Source organism: Haliotis rubra, unplaced genomic scaffold (genome assembly GCF_003918875.1).
Source record: "Haliotis rubra isolate DU_JTF1 unplaced genomic scaffold, ASM391887v1 Scf114, whole genome shotgun sequence".
NCBI classification, from domain to species: domain Eukaryota; kingdom Metazoa; phylum Mollusca; class Gastropoda; order Lepetellida; family Haliotidae; genus Haliotis; species Haliotis rubra.
The window spans coordinates 1,755,123-1,770,623 of record NW_025765048.1 but is presented as its reverse complement, the minus strand read 5'-3'; the positions used below and the strand labels follow the sequence as shown (position 1 = coordinate 1,770,623).

Sequence of the window (15,501 nt, the reverse complement as noted above, 5' to 3'; positions counted from 1 at the left end):
GTCAATCACTGGATTGATTGGTCCTGGCTTGATTATAACCGACCACAATCATGTAGCTGGAACACTGCTCTCAACAAACAAAGACTCAAAAGACAACTGAAGAATTTACCAAGCATAAGAACACAACCTTGCCTCAGCGCGCCAAGCCAGCATTGCTGTGAACTCTCTCTGTTTGACACACCTGATCTGGATGATGGTACGTATGATACCACAAGAGGACAAGTAAATTAGGGATGTGTCCCGTCCAGTTAAACTTGCTGTTTATATCCCAGAATTCCCCAAATTCCCAATGTCCAGCTGCTACTCCTGCCAGCAATTCCAATCCCAACAAAGCATCACAGCTTGTCAGACAGATTTCATGGTTTATGAGGCGGCAATTAAGCAGGTGCCAGGACAGTTTACAGCCCCTCTCACTACACCGCTGGGGTGTAGCTTCATCAATGAGGTAAATGCAATTTATTAACCAGATCTGTGTTCACAGCAGGAGGGCCTGCTCCCTGATTCAGTAACTGACATAGAAGATACAAATAACCATTTTGTGCTTGGTGTGGCAAGGTGTGGACACTGCGCTGTACCTGGTCAGCCATCATGGGAACACAGTTATATGTACCTGGGATTAGTTTAGAACTATTGGTTTCATGTTTTACAAAAATAATTACAGTTGACTACGACCTGATTTCACTGTTTAAGTCTGATACAAGCAATTTGGAAACAGTTCATATAAGGAGTTAAGCTGGTAGATAAGGTAAGATTTTTATTGCAAATAATTCAGTGAAGGAACATTGGCAACATTCTATAAACTACAGACATAAACACAGTAGGTATAAAGATATAGAAATACACGGACACACTCCACATATAAATGATGCACATTGTAACTATTTCACTTGGAAAAATTGGAAAAACATATGCAGTATAACAAGGAAAGAATATGAAGAGGGAAGAGACTGTGGTTAAACACAGAATTTATCTGTTTGTGGAAATTGTTCATTTTCACAGAGTGTAGCAAATTCTTGAACATGATTAAGGATTGTTTGAATGAGCTGACACAAGACACTTTGCATCTGTAACTACAATTCAAGAAATGAATACATGCATGCTTATCTGAAACTTATATCAGTTTTCTTGCAAATGTTACATGTGGATCAGATACCGTTCTCCTTATTACACAGCCCTTATTGCCTTTACTGCCTGCTTGGAGAAGAATGTCAAATGTTCCATGTGGATCAGGCTATCATACAAATCTGTTCCTGATCATCATTTGCCATAACACTGTGACATGTCAACTGACACAGATCGTAAATCACATGGAAATACCATATTTCAAATACGGTTAATGATGTTTGTCTGGATTTATTTAATATTTCCTGTTACCATGACAACCAAGTCATTTACCCATGAAAAAAACTCTAAATATGACACTACTCTGTAAAAGATAAAACTCTGAAACCAAATATTCACATGCAAGTCAATAATAGCTCAGCATGTTTAGATTTCTTCACTTGCGTATATGAAGAAATACTTTGGGCTTCTTTCCATTATATTCTAATGATATTTGAACTATAAATCAGAAGATTAGTCTATGACCATCTCAGTACTCTAGTTTCCTAATGTATATATTTTCCTAATAACTACCAATGGTTTTCACATATAATGGATAACCAACCCCTCAAGCAAGCTTCAAGTCAGTCTGAGCCCTGGGCAGCAACACAGCAAGTCATTACTGTGAAGAATAATGACAATTATTATTTATATACAACTTAGTTTATTCTGTGGAGGCAAAGAAGTTGTATATCCATAATAATTGTCATTATTCTTCATCAACTCAACTTCTAAAATGCCCATCAGGTCATTACTGTGTCCTGTCAAACTGTGCAGACTTCACAATAGACTTCCCTCTTCCAAAATCACCCCCCATATATGCCAGTATTACTTGCTAATCTAACTGAGGGGATTTCAGGACAAGTCTCCAGTACCCCTCAACTGTGGTCAGAGTGGAATGAGTGTGGATTGGGTGGTCAGTGCATGTGGCCTATTTGATCACAAATATCCTCCTGATGCTCGTGACATCAACCGCTAGTGAGCCTGGCCCAGATACAGGGGTCACTCACTCACATATTATGTTCTGTTTCTGTGGTCTAATGGAGAAGTCACATGCTTTACCAGAAAGTGGGAGGCTGGTGGTGTGATCATTTGCATCATCATACCAAAAGACATTAAAAGATGATACATTTATCCTGCTTCAACATCTAGATAAAACAAAGACTGGTTGGGGTCAGTATCGTTTGTCTGAGTCGGGTATCCATGAGGAACTGGTATGCTGCTATCTTCTTGGGCTGGCACCGTGCAGCAAACACACAAACACACATACATGCTCATCACTACATAATGTCATGCAATAATGAAACCTTATTTCTCCTCGCCTCCTTCATTCTACTACAATAATCATTCACAAAAATGACAGCTTCATGCAATCAAGCACGTAAATGATAAATATAAAAATGATTCTGAAGTGTTTTCACATCATGATTTATTAGTTACAAATAAATATTCAGAATGGGTCTAAAACCTAACAAGATAAACATCCCTATCACCACTCCAGCCGGGTGTTGATGAAACCTGCAGATACACACTGATATAGCTGGGAGTGTTGTCTAACCCAGTGTGCAGTGGTGGAAAGACGTGATAAACAATTTATTCACCATCAAGGTTTTTCACAAGTGTCCATTCAGGTAGGTGATGAAACATATTCGGAATATAGAAGTTCTGAATACTTCTGTGACACAGCATGATGAAATGAGTACAAATATTGGAGGGAAATATACTTTGTGGAATTTTGTCCCAAGATAAATAGGCAGAGAAGTAAATGATTAATGTGAAAGACATCTATGGCAGTGATGCATTACCTTCAGATATTTATTGGAAAACATGGCTGGAAATTACAAGCTTAAAAAACATCAAACATTTTACCAGTAATTGCTTTTCATACTGTCGGCAGAGATGAAACATATTCCATTACAAAGCTTTCCAAACTCAATATTCCAAAATCTAGGAGTTTTCTGATACAACAGGATAGCAAAATATATTTCATATTTAAATAATCTCCCAAAACTAATTCCTTGTGTCTTACAGTAGACCAATTGATCAAGTGTACAGCTCATGCAGACAGCCTGTTTAAACATGGATGTATGTGTCAGATCCCATAGTGTGGGAAGACCAGCCAGTGTAAAACAAGGAAGCCCTTGTCTATATTACTGATTAGAACTGTAGTCTGAATCACAGATTAGAGACATTTCAGTCAGATCTTGCAGAGTCCTCACCATGAGGAGATCTTGTGGTGACCTTGCTGAGTAAAGACATGCTAGCAATCTCCGTACAGTCTCATACACACAGAAAGCTCTTCACAGAGCCTTCACCTTAAAGACATGATATTGTGAATATACTGTGTTATGTAATACACTACAAGCTCCATACATTGCAGTTGTGTTTCACATGAGTAAGCTCCGTACAGAGGGCTCATCAAAAGGACATCATCGAATGGTCAATTGTTTGAGTAATTGTTTTAACTTTGAACATTCAACTTGTTTGAGTGGCATTTAGAAGTTGGTGTGATGAACAACGAGGAGAGTTCTATGGATATACAACTTCTTTAATATAATATGAGCGACGTTTTGGTGTAGCTACTAACACCGTTATCAAGCATTTTGTAGCTACACCGAAATGTCGCTCATATTATATTAAAGAAGTTGTATATTCATAGAACTCTTCTCGTTGTTTGAACATTCAAACTGTCTTCTGTAAATTGCTACAGATATATTTATAAATAAAGTGTCTTACTCAAATTCATCATGCACAAATTGTCAAAACATTTTTAACTGTGTTTCACTTTTAGGTAAGATGTCTTAAGATACCTTAGTGCCAGTATGTAATTAAGATACTGTTAAAGTTTATTGTGATGCACATTTACCATTAAAGTACAGCTGCAAAGTTTATTGACAAGAACGTTGAGACATCTATCTGAACAAACCTGCCACAAGCTGGCATCCTGGCAACATTTAGCAGGAGCACTCAGTCGGCAGATGCAGAATTCTAGAATCCTCTCTCTTGAGATAAGCAAACATCAAAACCTTCTCCAGAATTCCATCCATAATCAATACTTGCTATGACAAATATCAGAAAAAGTTAACCGGGAACCAAGTTTTTAACAATTAACGTGTCATAAAAGACAGAAGAGACAAGCAAGAGCAACACAATAACACATACTGGTATTGAAGATTCTAGTGTTTCCATCAGAATAATTACTGAAGATAGCTGTCTTCAGCCAAATAATACGCTGACATAGCAAGCAGAACATATTTTGAAAAATAACTTGAGCTGAAGGCATCACGTTTTTCGAAGCAACTAATTATCCACATCTCTGGTGCCAGTATGTAATTTCTAACTGTAACAGTCTGGGCCAGATCAACTTGAGCACATGGAGGAGATGGCCAACAAATCCTGTCAAACCACTCTTCCACGAGGATCCAGTCCACCTCCACGATATCAGTGGGGAACACAGGTAGAAACTCTCACCATATGATGACAAGGGATCCCTCAGACACACATCTTCAAATGGTGCAGTCAAATCTCTCAAACACACATCTTCAAATGGGGCAGTCAGATCTCTCAGACACACATCTTCAAATGGGGCAGTCAGATCTCTCAGACACACATCTTCAAATGGTGTAGTCAGATCTCTCAGACACACATCTTCAAATGGTGCAGTCAGATCTCTCAGACACACATCTTCAAATGGGGCAGTCAGATCTCTCAGACACACATCTTCAAATGGGCAGTCAGATCTCTCAGACACACATCTTCAAATGGGGCAGTCAGATCTCTCAGACACACATCTTCAAATGGGGCAGTCAGATCTCTCAGACACACATCTTTAAATGGTGCAGTCAGATCCCTCAGACACACATCTTCAAATGGGGCAGTCAGATCTCTCAGATCTCTCACACACATCTTCAAATGGGGCAGTCAGATCTCTCAGACACACATCTTCAAATGGGGCAGTCAGATCTCTCAGACACACATCTTCAAATGGGGCAGTCAGATCCCTCAGACACACACACACATCTTCAAATGGGGCAGTCACACATCTTCAAATGGGGCAGTCAGATCTCTCAGACACACATCTTCAAATGGTGCAGTCAGATCTCTCAGACACACATCTTCAAATGGGGCAGTCAGATCTCTCAGACACACATCTTCAAATGGGGCAGTCAGATCCCTCAGACACACATCTTCAAATGGGGCAGTCGGATCTCTCAGACACACATCTTCAAATGGGGCAGTCAGATCTCTCAGACACACATCTTCAAATGGGGCAGTCAGATTTCTCAGACACACATCTTCAAATGGGGCAGTCAGATCTCTCAGACACACATCTTCAAATGGTGCAGTCAGATCTCTCAGAAAGACATTTCAGATGGTACCAGGTCCTACAACATTTTTTTCTATCACATAAAAGTCCACAATGACCTATACCGATCAAACACAATGTTAAATAAGATGTATATTTGTAAGGAAAACCTAAAATCATTTATCTTCCAGTCATGGGCAAGATAAACACTGATAAAATCATTTTATAAAAAGTTCCATCATGTGTTAAAAAGGCATGCATTAGTTCATGTATGGGAAGATGGACGAGTACTCAGAAAGACATACAAGACACATCATCAGCCATTTAGATCTCCATTTAGGATCCTAGCAAATACCATTTATCATCATCTTTGTCATGGAATGTAGCATGAAACTTACACACAAAATTCACCTTTAACACTCCCCAGAAAATATTGATATCATCTTGAATCTTCACTATATATTTTACAGTTGCTGGTTTCTGGCTCCAGTGATCCTTCAAACAGGATTAAAAATGTGTGTCTAAGCATTAAATAAACTGCCAAATGCCTCATTCACTGACATCCAGCCTGTGAATAGGTCTGAAAAGTAGCCAGCCTGACAGCTGAAGATAACTATTGCAAATACAATCAATTATTCTATCATGTTCTGTGTCGAGTGTAACCCTCTCAATAATCCATCAAGTCCCGCGATCAAGTCTGTTCTGGAGATCAAAGGAAGGACCCTGATCATACAAAACTCTAGAGAAAGTTAGCCGAGAACATTCACCGCACACATCCAGTCAGTTGTCCGCACATCCTCCTTCTTGATAAAGCTTGACCTGCAAAGGATTCCTACATCAAGTCTATTTAAGACAAGATTTAGGAGCCTGTAGAACCTTGCTTCAGCGTAAGTGTTATGGATGGGCAAGTAATCAACAATGCATGGACTAATAGAACACATCCATCTCCAGCATTCAAAATGGCCTCTATGCGAAGCGAGTTTTCCCCAGACAAAGTTGTCGCAACAGTCACATCTAGACAAGTTTCATTAATTCTCCAATCAATGACATATTTTGTAAAATCGAGGCATTTTGCATTGATCGAAGTTTCTTTGGGTGAAGGTGATAAAATGTCAATCCTAATAAAGGCTTTGTTATATGTACTTTTCACAGTGGAGTGGAGGGAAGTGAATATTCTTGAATTTGTCTGTTTTATTCTGTTAATTCTTGACTGTTGTAAGACAACAAGATGGAGGGAAGTGAATATTCTTGAATTTGTCTGTTTTATTCTGTTAATTCTTGACTGTTGTAAGACAACAAGATGGAGGGACATTCTTGACTGTTGTAAGACAACCAGATGGAGGGAAGTGAATATTCTTGAATCTGTCTGATTTATTCTGTTAATTCTTGACTGTTGTAAGACAACAAGATGGAGGGAAGTGAATATTCTTGATTTTGTCTGTTTTATTCTGTTAATTCTTGACTGTTGTAAGACAACAAGATGGAGGGAAGTGAATATTCTTGAGTTTGTCTGTTTTATTCTGTTAATTCTTGACTGTTGTAAGACAACAAGATGGAGGGAAGTAAATATTCTTGAATTTGTCTGTTTTATGTGGAGGAAGTGAATATCTTGAGATAGTCTTGAGTTTGTCTGTTTTATTCTGTTAATTCTTGACTGTTGTAAGACAACAAGATGGAGGAAGGGAATATTCTTGAGTTTGTCTGTTTTATTCTGTTAATTCTTGACTGTTGTAAGACAACAAGATGGAGGGAAGTAAATATTCTTGACTTTGTCTGTTTTATTCTGTTAATTCTTGACTGTTGTAAGACAACAAGATGGAGGGAAGTGAATATTCTTGAATTTGTCTGTTTTATTCTGTTAATTCTTGACTGTTGTAAGACAACAAGATGATGGAAGGGAATTCTTGAGTTTGTCTGAATATTCTTGAATAAGACAACAAGATGGAGGGAAGTAAATATTCTTGAGTTTGTCTGTTTTATTCTGTTAATTCTTGACTGTTGTAAGACAACAAGATGGAGGGAAGTAAATATTCTTGAATTTGTCTGTTTTATTCTGTTAATTCTTGACTGTTGTAAGACAACAAGATGGAGGGAAGTAAATATTCTTGAGTTTGTCTGTTTTATCCTGTAAATCCTTGACTGTTAAAAGACAACTTAACAAGATGAGCCTCCCTAAGGTCATAGTCTTTAAACACCTGGTGTCTTCACTGTCGGTTCTGTTTTACCTGCCATCCTCTTTCTACAGTGTGTGTGTCCCATCATACAGATGCTAGTTACCATTCAATCAACAGATCAAGTCAAAAAGTCATATGATACAGAATACAAGAAGTCATTGACCAGTCTCTGTAGAACATTGGTATGATGGCTGCAGGACATGCATGAACTCAATGCTTGAAGATTACCATATGTGCAGGGGAAGCAAGGCGATCTACTCCTTCTCTCCAATGGTTCCCAGTCTCTGGCACATCAGTGGTGCCATGTGAAGAATGTGTACAGCTCAATGTGAAGAACAGTTTTGTAACCTACGTAACCAGCAACATCAGGGTTTGATCAAATTATTCTTACTTTTCACTTAACAGATGCCTCAACATTTTAAATGCAGTCTTCCTGTTTGAGATATCAAACAGAAATTACAAGTGACATATTTTAAATCAGGTGTACAAAGTCAGGCCTGTGGAAGTACCTTAATCAGAAGGATCGTGTTGCCCAGTAGAGAAAGTGACTGACTGAGTTTGGTTTTACGCTGCTTTTAGCAATATTCCAGCAACATCACGGCGGGGGATACCAGAAATGGACTTCACACATTGTGCCCATGTGGGCATTCGAACCCGGGTCTTAGGCGTGACGAGCCAACGCTTTAACCATTAGGCTACCCCACCGCCCCAGAGAGAGTGATAGTGAGATAGATAGATTGAGTGAGTTGGTGAAACAAGCTTCACACAATGTACCCACTGGGGAATCAAACAAGGATTTTAGGGTGATAAGCTAACACTTTATACACTGGACTATACCACCAACCCTTAATGTAAGAAATGAATCAGGGTTGTAAGGTCACCCTGACCCATGAAGGTTCAGAACCTTGTATTTAACATTTGATTTATTTCTGTGGTAACTCCCAGAAAACCAGTACTTATTAAATTACTCTTCCTGTCCATAAATTCCACTTCAAAGATGGCGTAGCTTCAATTCAAAATTGAAAATCACCTGACAAGATTGATCAGGAAAAGAACCTTCACAAGCAATCTTGTAGGCCATAATTTAATTAAAAGTGGTTAATGATCGTAAAAAAATAAGGCAAAATGAACACAGAATCAAAGCACAGTATCTCAGAAGTATGAAACATGACACTTAACGCTCTTCAACACTATACACATCTTACCACCTCTATTGAAGAAAATGCCTACCAATCTTCATTAGACATTCATAACCACATAACAAATTATCACTTTACATCAAGTGTTCTTCAATAATTGTTTACTCTACACTTCCGCCCTAACCCTTTGAAACAGGCCTGCACACAACCTGTACAAATGTAAATTCAGTTGGCATGTTGGCAAGGTTCCCTGTTAATTAAGACAATCTGGAGCCTACCACATTCTAAGTCTAAATGGATAATCCACACAACGCACTTGCTCTCCTAGTCATACATCACATGCAACTTTTATCATTTCTCTTACTAATTTCCATTTCCTTCAACTAATATCATATTTCATGGCTAATTTGAACACAAATCATACTATGCCTGTTGTGTATACACCAGAGATAAAAATATTCCATTTCGTATTTACTGCTTCCATATGACTTTCAGGGATATTACATATCTTCATGGTTCATAAATGAGCGTATATCACCCACAGGTGGAAGGATACGGCTTACAAACTCACTACTTTCAAACAGATGGACTGTTAGTAAAAGAAAAGATATAGTAAGATTATACAGGACTGTTGCCAGTTGCGTATTTAATATCAATACAATTTTCTTCAAATTCTTAAGATGGAAGACAAGTATCATGATAATCCTTTTATCAACTTGCAAATTTCCATGTGAAGTAATTCTTAAGTAATGCTGACAATCAACGTTTGTCTGTTTCTCTGCACTCGCATGTCAGCCACATTTATGTTACAGGAATGAGGATGGGAGTTATGTCCCCTGGCACGGATCATTAGGGATCTAATATGTCCCCACATATGGTCTCTGTAGAGCCTTAAATCATTAATAATACATAAAGGATTATAGGATTTTCCACAAAGAAGAATTGTCGCAGAAATTGCTTTAAAACATGTTCTTGGGACTGACTGTTGAAAATAAAACACATGGAATACATTGCTACAATCTGCTTATAACAATAATACAGGGGGCTCATAGGTTCATGTAAAAAAGATGTCTGGTTTGGCAAATGCCTCCACATAAAGTCTCAGCTTACCAACACCCTCAGATTAGTGCATGGTACTGAAGACTTGGGGGCCCTATTATACAACACCAGCAACATGGTACCAGTTTAGTGGGGGTACACAAACAAGCCAAACTCACATAATCTATTCTTCATCAGCTTTGAGGGACATCTCGGATTGCGACAATGTGCCGTACAACCTGGGCTTCATTAGTGATGAGAAGGCAGATGAGCCCTGTTTCTACTGATAGCTAGATCAAAGGCTGCTTAAATCTGCAACAGCATCCACTTCAGCTTGAACAACTCCATACATGCAACAACTCCGATTGCAGCTACATCGTGGACATTTAACATGATAGGGATGTGAGGAAGATACAGGCATTTTCAGAACATCTATAATAGATTACGATGACTGATAAAAGCTTTGGTAAGATGTCTGGAAGTTCTTCCAAGTCCTAACCCCAGAAATGTATGGCGGTGGAAGGTCTCAGTGTTGCTAGTATCACACTTTCAGTGATCAATAGCAAGGACATAGGGTGGGGGAGAGATGGAGGGCTGAGGTTGGTGGGATGGAAGTGATGGTAAGCATCATCACGGATTAATCCAGATTGTGAACTTTGAAGTGCACCTTGACGAAATAAATTGTGCCTAATTGGGATTTTTTTAAAGTTGACAATTTCTATAATACAGCAGCATTTTAACATTGCACTTTAAGAGTGTATACAATGCAATAAAGTAGAAAATAAAACTAATTACTGAAACCTCCCATTTATTGGTTTTGATGTAAGTAAAAAACACAGTTTGAACAGAGACAAAGCAAACAAATTTCTTAACAGGGTATATTGTATTTGTATTAACAGGAATTAAGATTCATAATGCCACTTGGCACCTCTTACAATGAACAACTGAGACTAGTTACTGTTACAGCCATTAACATACTTACTTTAACATCTGGTGACAGAAAGATACACAGCCACTTTGTTTCAGTGATTGTACAAACAGAAGGAATGAAGATATTTCCTTATAACAAAACTGCTACTATTTACAAATGAAAGTGTCAGTTTTACTGTCACTTCACAATTTAAAATCACCACTTTTCACAAACTTCTCTTCACAAAACCTCACATTTATGCTCTTTTACAAATATCACTTCATTCCATTCCAAGACAGAATCAGTGAGATCACTTTCCTCCTGTCATCCATTAAGATTCATAATCCCCTGAAACAATCCCCCTCCTCCTGGAATACCAGCACAACTGCCATGGTTTCCAACTGCCCCCCAAAGACGCCACCAAGCATCCCTGTGCAATGTTACCAATAATCAGCTGACTACATCAGGACTGACACAGGAACACTGCCTCCAGCAGGGGCAAACAGTGTCAGCGGGAACACTACCTCCAGCAGGAGCAAACAGTGTCAGCATGGACACTGCCTCCACCAGGAGCAAACAGTGTCAGCAGGAACACTGCCTCCAGCAGGGGCAAACAGTGTCAGTGTGGACACAAAGGACTGATGCCCAAGAAGGAATAGGAGAGAATGGGACCACTTTATCCATGAGTGACCATGTTGTATTTCAAAGATTTGAGAGCTATTAGTAAATAATAATCACCGAGTGCCGCTCCTTGTATTTGTCACCCTCCCATTCTTGTGTCCCATTATATGGACTGATAACCTGCATTAATCCATAGTAATGTCGAGTGAAAACCTGTATTAATCCATAGTAATATGGACTGATAACCTATATTAATCCATAGTGATATGGACTCATAACCGGTATTAATCCATTGTGATATGGACTGATAACCTGCATTAATCCATATTAATGTCGACTGATAATCTGTATTATTCCATAGTTATATGGACTGATAAACTATATTAATCCATAGTGATATGGACTCATAACCGGTATTAATCCATTGTGATATGGATTGATAACCTGCATTAATCCATAGTAATGTCGACTCATAACCTGTATTAATCCATAGTAATATGGACTGATAACCTGCATTAATCCATAGTAATGTCGACTGATAACCTGTATTATTCCATAGTGATATGGACTGATAACCTAAATTAATCCATAGTGATATGGACTGATAAACTATATTAATCCATTGTGATATGGAATGATAACCTGCATTAATCCATATTAATGTCGACTGATAACCTGTATTATTCCATAGTAATATGGACGGATAAACTATATTAATCCATAGTGATATGGACTCATAACCGGTATTAATCCATTGTGATATGGACTGATAACCTGCATTAATCCATAGTGATATGGACAGATAACCTGCATTAATCCATAGTGATATGGACAGATAACCTGCATTAATCCATAGTGATATGGACTGATAACCTACATTAATCCATAGTTCATATGAATAAACTCATATTCCAGCCAAGGCCTACATCCAGCACACCTTGGTATAGTGCAAAGTTGTCTAGTTATATGTTGCCTTGCCTGCCATACAAAACAAATTTGAGTATTATATTAATCTATTTAATCCATGGTGGTAAGGAAGGATGGATTTAACAGAATCAATCTCATTCTAACAAATTTGAGCAATTCAAGAAATGCAATATGTTTGTGGTGATAACTTAGTCTCATTTTTTTTATATTCTTTGACTTTTTTCATCAGTCCCAACATACACATACCTTACTTACAAAATAACAAATTACTTTACAGGCATTAACTGGTTTAATTCATACTGACTACTTGATCAAATAAATCCATTTCTCATACAAATCCATTTCCTCCAAAGTTTATTTTGTAGGGGGAAAATGAAGAACCGAAAATAATATCTGCAAAAACTACACAAATTCTCATTCAAAATCACCTCACTTCATGCCGATCGAGTATCTTATCAAACATCTATCAAACAACATCAAACACAAAACTGTCTTCATGACGCCTATCAACAGAATCCACTTTTGGGGAGAGTAAAAACCTGCACATGAATCTGACACATCTATCATGGCGGCCGATAACTCTGTCATGCCCTCACTAAACTGAAATCAATATGTCCCCCATCAAACCTTCATCAGACAAATCAATCAGACGCCGTCAGCATCTCAATATCACGGACTTGCACGTGCTTTACAAAGGCCGTCACGACACGCCAATTACATACAGCATAGCACCTTGTCTTCTCACAACATAGCACCATGTCGTCTCACACCATAGCACCTTGTCGTCTCATCGTAATTAGAGCAGATTTATTAGCACAAGTGCAGTTTTACAACCAGCAACCCCCACCCATAAACCAGATGTTCATGAGATACCCCCTCCCTTTATCTAACGCGGAGGTTATGGGGGCAACGGTAATTTGGATAATGGACTCTTGATGACCGTCGCTTTCCGTAACTGTGTGAACGAGGATCTGATTAGCCAATGAACGTACTTGTTACAAGAGCTTGGGGAATAAAAGAAAGATTCCTCGGCGACGCATTCTTGGAAGTGCTATTTATGACATGCACCTGCATGTGTTTATATAACCGATGTATACCCCGAGCTAAAACCCTGGCAGAAGTTAATTACAAACTGAAATGAATTGACAAATTTAAAAATTCGTGAACTTTCTATGACGGGGTTAATTCCAATATATGCTGAGTGTTTAAATCGTATCTAGCCGGTCTGTATGCTAATGTATGCACATTGCGTATATGGAATCACATACAGAGACACAATGACATACAATGAGACAATGACATACAATGAGACAATGACATACAATGAGACAATGACATACAATGGCATAGGCCATAGCCACTTCGGATTAAGGTAATTTAAAACTTGACATGGCATAACAGTTTTGTTACCGATCTACTAGAATCAGAAACATAAAAAAACACATGCACAAACATTCAATTACGTTTTTTTTTCTTTTGAAGTGTGTTTGTGAATACGTGTTACGTGTGCTCATAATGTTTGGTTTCATGAACACCCGTCCAATATCCCAGCTACAAAACTAGAAAATAATATCAGTGTCAACTGAGGTGTCCACTTACCCGTTGTCCTGTAGCCGTACTGCACCTCCACCGCCGACAACACCGTCTCGGGGAGGACCAGGAAGAAAGCGGAAATCAAATGAAACGTTTGAGCCATGGGACAAAAATGTTGCCAAATTCTTTTCATACCGCCTTTCTTGATCTTTTTACAGAATGCGTCCATGTTGGTGTTCAAAGCATGATCTCGCCCTAACTTAATCCCATCGTTACCGTAGTTCCCCACACGGACCCACGCAGTTAGTACGAAGAAGGGTAGGACGAGAATTGACAAGATGATCAAGGCAAGGTGAGCCGATACCTCCACTGGTCTTCCGTCCTGACCACCCGGCCACGCCCTCCCCGACGCTTCATGGTAACGCCCAATGGCGGTATATATGGCATAACTTTGTACTCCTAAAACCAACAGGCAGTAGATGATGGACCAGAAGGAATTCAAACTTGTACTGTGGGTCACAATTCCAGCCATTGTTACACACTCGATGTAATCCCGCTCGAAGTGTTAGGACACTCAGCTAGACACCTCTGTCTTGTTTCCCATCATTTGAACTACTGGCACACGAAACAGTTCCACTTCCGTGCTGTTTCATAATATCCCGAAATATCGTGTTTTAAGCCGTCATTCACATTCCACAGTTATTCCGTAATGTTCCCCATAATCCAGAATACTTTCAAAGTTTGGTGAGTAACATCCTGCACCCAACACAGAGAAGAGTACACTCTCCACTTCAAACACACAATATTTCTGCACCTATCCGATCCAGAAAATGTTACTGTAAGCAATATCCTCCGAATATATCCGTGTTTCCGACACCAAGCCGAATGTGTCCATTCTCTGTCGGCGGACTGAACTGTACTGGCGTCGAGCCACGGCCAGGTAGCGCTACTCCGTGTTGAAGCTGTACCGGCGGAGCATGTAAACACAGCCCCCTCGCCTCTACAACAATCTTCCTGGCTTTCCCTTCTCACCACGACCACTTAATGACAGCGCACATTGAACTTCACTTTCATGTAACACTCACGCACAGACTTCTGCGCTTAAAGAATCTGGAAAGTCCTTGAAAACTTCTGATTCCAGCCCACGTGCAGTGCTGGTATCGTCTGTCGTACGGCACTTCACACGCACGCGCGCTGTATCTCCGCTGTGGCGGGAATGCGTAATTCGTCCCTCTATCCCCCGCCGCGTTCCCTGTTTAGCAAATAACTTGCCAACTTTTCACCCATTGTGGAGTTGTGTGCGTTACAGATGCATCGACGACTACTGAAAAACAAAAGAAACTGAGTTACAGTTACAAAATTGCTGCGGGTTGCCTGTCGTCTGCTCCCAACGTTCTCGTCTGCCGTGTGTCTGCTGCACGTGTTGTCTTCTTGCTGCGGATGAGAATGTCAGCTATGTTAAGGCATCGTGAAGAATTTATCAACTGGATCTGTTTATTTATATGCCACATGGTTTGAGGATGTCATTAAGAAACCCAAAGGCTTCAAAATAAAGTTTTCAGAGAAAAACAGATAAATAGGCGGCGATTGAGAAACCATTAACTATAATTTAGAGCCTTCACTGATTTGGACGATTACAGAGAAATGACGATGATTACTAATGTCAATGTCCGTGTACAATTTCAGTTTTCAGAAGAAAAGGCCAAGGACGCCTAAACCTAAAAAGAGATGAATTAACTCTTGACATTCTTA

The 15,501-nt window shown here is 39.2% G+C and overlaps 1 protein-coding gene across 1 annotated transcript in view; it reads right to left on the bottom strand.

Annotated features, from left to right (window-relative positions):
* LOC124253013 overlaps nucleotides 1-15,142 on the bottom strand; it is a 90,244-nt gene extending 75,102 nt beyond the window's left edge. Inside the window, exon 1 of the mRNA XM_046686733.1 lies at nucleotides 13,816-15,142. Coding sequence (XP_046542689.1) covers nucleotides 13,816-14,281 — 466 coding nt within the window. The 5' untranslated portion in view covers nucleotides 14,282-15,142. The remainder of the gene's footprint in view (nucleotides 1-13,815) is intronic.
* Nucleotides 15,143-15,501: the final 359 nt, after the last annotated feature.